Source organism: Marmota marmota, unplaced genomic scaffold (assembly GCF_001458135.2).
Source record: "Marmota marmota marmota unplaced genomic scaffold, marMar, whole genome shotgun sequence".
Classification (NCBI taxonomy): domain Eukaryota; kingdom Metazoa; phylum Chordata; class Mammalia; order Rodentia; family Sciuridae; genus Marmota; species Marmota marmota.
Window position 1 is genome coordinate 54,335,013 of NW_026000026.1, and position 4,367 is coordinate 54,339,379.

General features: G+C 40.7%; 1 protein-coding gene across 1 annotated transcript in view; it reads right to left on the bottom strand.

Annotated features, from left to right (window-relative positions):
• Positions 1-734: 734 nt before the first annotated feature.
• Positions 735-4,367, bottom strand: part of Glrx (glutaredoxin) — an 8,772-nt gene continuing 5,139 nt past the window's right edge. Inside the window, exons 2-3 of the mRNA XM_015483800.2 lie at positions 2,788-2,907; positions 735-1,342 (exon numbers count right to left, since the gene is read on the bottom strand). Of these exons, the coding sequence (XP_015339286.1) occupies positions 2,794-2,907 (114 nt within the window). The 3' untranslated portion in view covers positions 735-1,342; positions 2,788-2,793. The remainder of the gene's footprint in view (positions 1,343-2,787; positions 2,908-4,367) is intronic.

Below are 4,367 nucleotides of genomic sequence, written 5' to 3' on the forward strand. Positions count from 1 at the left end.
CAGAATTACTCAGCAGAAAACAGAAGGTGACTAGAGAGCCTGTACTCTGCCTAGGAAGTTGCCAAGTACCTTTCCCCTGCTTGTCAGACAGAACCCTGCCAAGGAAATCCAGCTCTGACACTGCAGAAACTGAGGAGCTTAAAAGAAAAGATATTCAGGAAAGAACAGATGGGGGAACCTCCCAATGATATGACCAGATCCATGTCTGATCATCCACTTATTAATTCATCCATTCAGACACCTAACAGGTATTTATCAAGTGCCTACTGTCTGCCACAGTCTTCCCCATGCTGTGGATACAGCGTTGATTAAAACAGGATTTGTTCCTTGACTCCAAGGGACTTACAGTCTAATGAAGGACAATAAACAAGTAAGTAAACTATGGCATTTAGGTGATAAATGTGAAAACAAACAAGAGGGGTAGGAATGCTAGGGAGAGAGGAAGGCAGGGTGTTTATTTTAGATGGGGTGATCTGGGAGCTCTTGCTAAGATGGTGACATTTGAACAAAGATTCTAACCATGGTAAAGTCCATTGGTTGACAAGCCAAATTCAGGCACACAAATCTTCCAACCAGTTTCTTAGTGCTCCCCCACACCCGCTTTTTTTTTTTTTTTTTTTTTTTTTTANGAACCATCTTATCTAAGTGTTGCCACATGTTTGCCTCTTGCCCTGCTGCCTCTATCCACATGACCCTGGTGAAGACCAACCCTGTGCTCAAATTTTTCTCACAGGTTCTCAAATTGGGTCCTCATGCCCTTTCAGAATTGTGGAATGTTTCCAATGAGATGTGTGAGATGGCAAGGTGAGAACAATGGCTCCAAGCAGTGACCCTCAAGGTTAGATGGGGTGGGGTAGGTTTGAAAAAACACACTCAAAATATCCAGGGGTTTCATGATACAAATTGCATAAAGTCATGTTCAGCAAAATAATTTCAGCTGATGGGAAATGGCAGGAAACCAACTGTAGATTCATCCTTGGAGCATCTGGATAAATATGGTTGAGAAACACTGGCTTGGAGGTAGAGGCATGCTGGCACACACAGAATGGTTAATAAGAAACACAAGCTAAAGAGAAAAAATATATATCTTTTGGATAAGTGAATACTAAACCAGAACTTGTCATGGTTTTCTGGAACCCAAAGAACCAATCTAGAAGAAAACCGGGATGATCCATCAACCTTCTTGGCCCTGTGATTAGGGACAAGTTGGTCCACTTTTAATATGGAAGCAAATGAAGAAAAAGCTGTTTGTGCTAAAAAAATCCCATCCACCAGGAAATAGTGTCATCTTCTGTGCTGCATCCAGCTCTGTAGAAGGACATTGGTGTGGCTGTCTGCTCCACTAGGAAATAAACAATGAATTAGATCTTCTTGGAAGTTCAGTTTCCCTCATTTCCCTTCTCATGACCAAACCACTTTCTCTTGCTGTTTAAACACACTACTGTGGATACCCTTGGGATGGAATTGGCAGCAAAATAGGGACAGCATAGAATGCTGAGGGAAAGATGGTACAAAGAGACTTCTGAATATAAAGATTCTAATCCTACTTCAAGATAGAGGGAATTGGGATAAATATATTCTTCATCTAAGCCTAACTGGTGAACATGCTCCAGAAGAGCAAACATTTGCAACCACTAATTGGGTTTTTAGTGCTTTAGAACCTCACATAAAACCAGAAAATTAACCCAGATGAATAGCACTCATCTGCTGTGATTATGTCATATGGTGTGATTGGAAGATGTATCATATAGATTATTTTATTTCAGGGGATTCAGTTGAATTTTTTCAGGCTTACTCCTCCCCCACTTCTGTTACTATTCTTTGTAACCATCACAAATCATACATACTCATTGACCAAGGGATTAATTGGTGAGCAATAGATCCCTTCAAAGAACATTTGGTTAAAGAACCATTAATTTCTCTCATGACAAGAAAAAAAAAAATTGAAGTCTTTCTGTTTATGAGTCAGTGGAACTGGACTATGTAGAAGTTTGGCAGCCCTGGAAGTGCTGGGGCAGTGCTGGCAGGCTTATTAGACCCCAAAAGCAGCCTAGTTTCTTTCCAAGCTGCTCTTCATCCCCCTGTTTTCCATCAAGCCAAAGATCTCCGTTAGGTGACTGATTTTATAAAATTTGCTTTGGTGTTGGAGAAGCCAGTCAGACTGAGTCAGTTTGCCATGTGAACCCAGATAAGCAAAAATTATCTTCATTCACACTGCACGTAGAAGAAATCCAAACTGCTTACCATGGCCTTTGTGCTCAGTTCCTGCCCACAAACCTTACTCTTCCTCCTCACTGCCCTTTCCTCACCTGCTCTTTGTTTCTTTCAGTTCCTTGAATATGCTTACAGGTTGGCTCAGATCCTATCTCATGTGCCAATCCCTCCACTAGCAAGCTCTGCTTCATCAGGGCTGTCTTCCCCTCCTCCAGGCATGTTCTATCACATCATTCTATTTGTTTCAGGAATTATTCACTTACTTTTTTGTGATCTGCCTCCCTCTCTAGAATACAGTTTCCATGTTATCTTTCTTATGTATGTCTGTGTTTAGTACAGTGTCTGGCACATGGTAAACCCTCAATAAATATTTGTTAAATGAAGTTTGGGTGAAATAATTTCTCCTATTGATACAATTCATGCCTTTGTAAAATGTGAAATTCATAAATAATTGATGTTGCAGTTCCTCAAATCACTAAGTCATTCTTCCTTAGCGTGAATCCTTCCTATAGCATGAGATATGGCAGTAGAATTCCAGTCTCCTAATGTCCCAGCGTCTAGTATGCCATTCACCTGTAATTACTTCAGAGCTCCGATCTGCTTCAGCCGCGACAGCAGTTCCCCGTTCTCTTGCATAGTTATAAGATCACTGCATCCACCTATACAATCTTTACCAATAAAGACCCGAGGTACCTACAAAACAAAAACAAAACAAAACAAAAAAAGCCATCCAGGAAAGTTATTAATGAGAACAAGTGATATTTTATTTATTTATTTATTTTTTAATTTTAATTTTTTTTTTTAAAGGATCAGTGGTTGACAGGGCTTGGGAAGAAAGAGCATGAGAAGGTAGAGAGTAATTGAGAGAGAGAGGGAGAATTTTTAATATTTATTTTTTAGTTTTTCGGCAGACACAACATCTTTGTATGTGGTGCTGAGGATCGAACCTGGGCCACACGGATGCCAGGCGAGCGCGCTACCACTTGAGCCACATCCCCAGCCCCCTTCTTTTAGGAACTCTTATGAGGGCAAAATCATTCATTAAAGAATGTTTTTAAGTCAGAATATTTTTCAAACAGAGTATGCTGTTTATGTGATTGTTCAGCTTGTTAAACGGATTTAAAATTTTTGCTCTACAGAAACATGTTTCAGGGAAAGAATTTTAACTGGCTATAGCTGGACCACCCTGACTGCAATCTATTTCTTTGTATCTGGGACCACACCTGAGACCTTAAGCTGGGCCAGGGCAACCAGGAGGCCTTCCATTTCTAAACAGAGCTGGAAAGTACTTACATTTGGTCTCTGTCTCTCATTTTTGGGTTTATGGGTTTGGGTTTACACATAGTCATCTCTTTGTGTTATTAAAACAGGTGAGCTCTGTCCTCAACTAGGGGACAGTGTAATGGTGTCTGAATCTCTTTAATCCCTGGTCCCTCATAAGATATTTAAATGCTGCAGTTCTGGGACCAAGGACATTCATCTGGTTTGGCTTCACATCTGGTATAGGTGGGTGGCCCAAGGCAAGCCAGACATTACACCTGCTGAATAGGTTTCTCTCTAGTCACTCCTACTCCCTCCCTGCCAATAGATATAAGCACATTCCAGAATTCCAGGAAGGTTTTAGTATCCTGAGGGAGAAGGAAATTCCCTCATTGCACCTAAGCAGCTTCCAGTCCCAGAGTGTCACACCAAGGTTAACTGCCAACGAAGACATAAGCACCATATAGGTTGCCTAAGTGATTGGAAGCCCCTCCCCCCACAAGATTGTACTAGATGGAAGGATGGGAGAGGGGTTAGGCGGAAGGCAGTGAGAATATTTTCAAAGCATTTCGTCTTCCCCAGAAAGCATAATTAGAGTAAATTGCTTAAAAAGCAAGAGCAACAAGAAAAAGGGTGGAATTACTGTGGATAAGTTTTTATAGTATTCTTATTGAAAAGTGGATCTAAGTGGAAGTGGGCTTTTAAAATAATGGCTAAAAAATAAAAATAAATTCTGTACAGCTGGGCATGGTGGCGCCTGCCTGTAATCCCAGAGACTTGGGAGGCGGAGGCTGGAAGAACTCAAGTTCAAGGCCAGTCTGAGCAACTTGGTGAGACTCAGTCTCAAAATAATAATAATAATAATAATAAATATATATAATATATAAATAAAA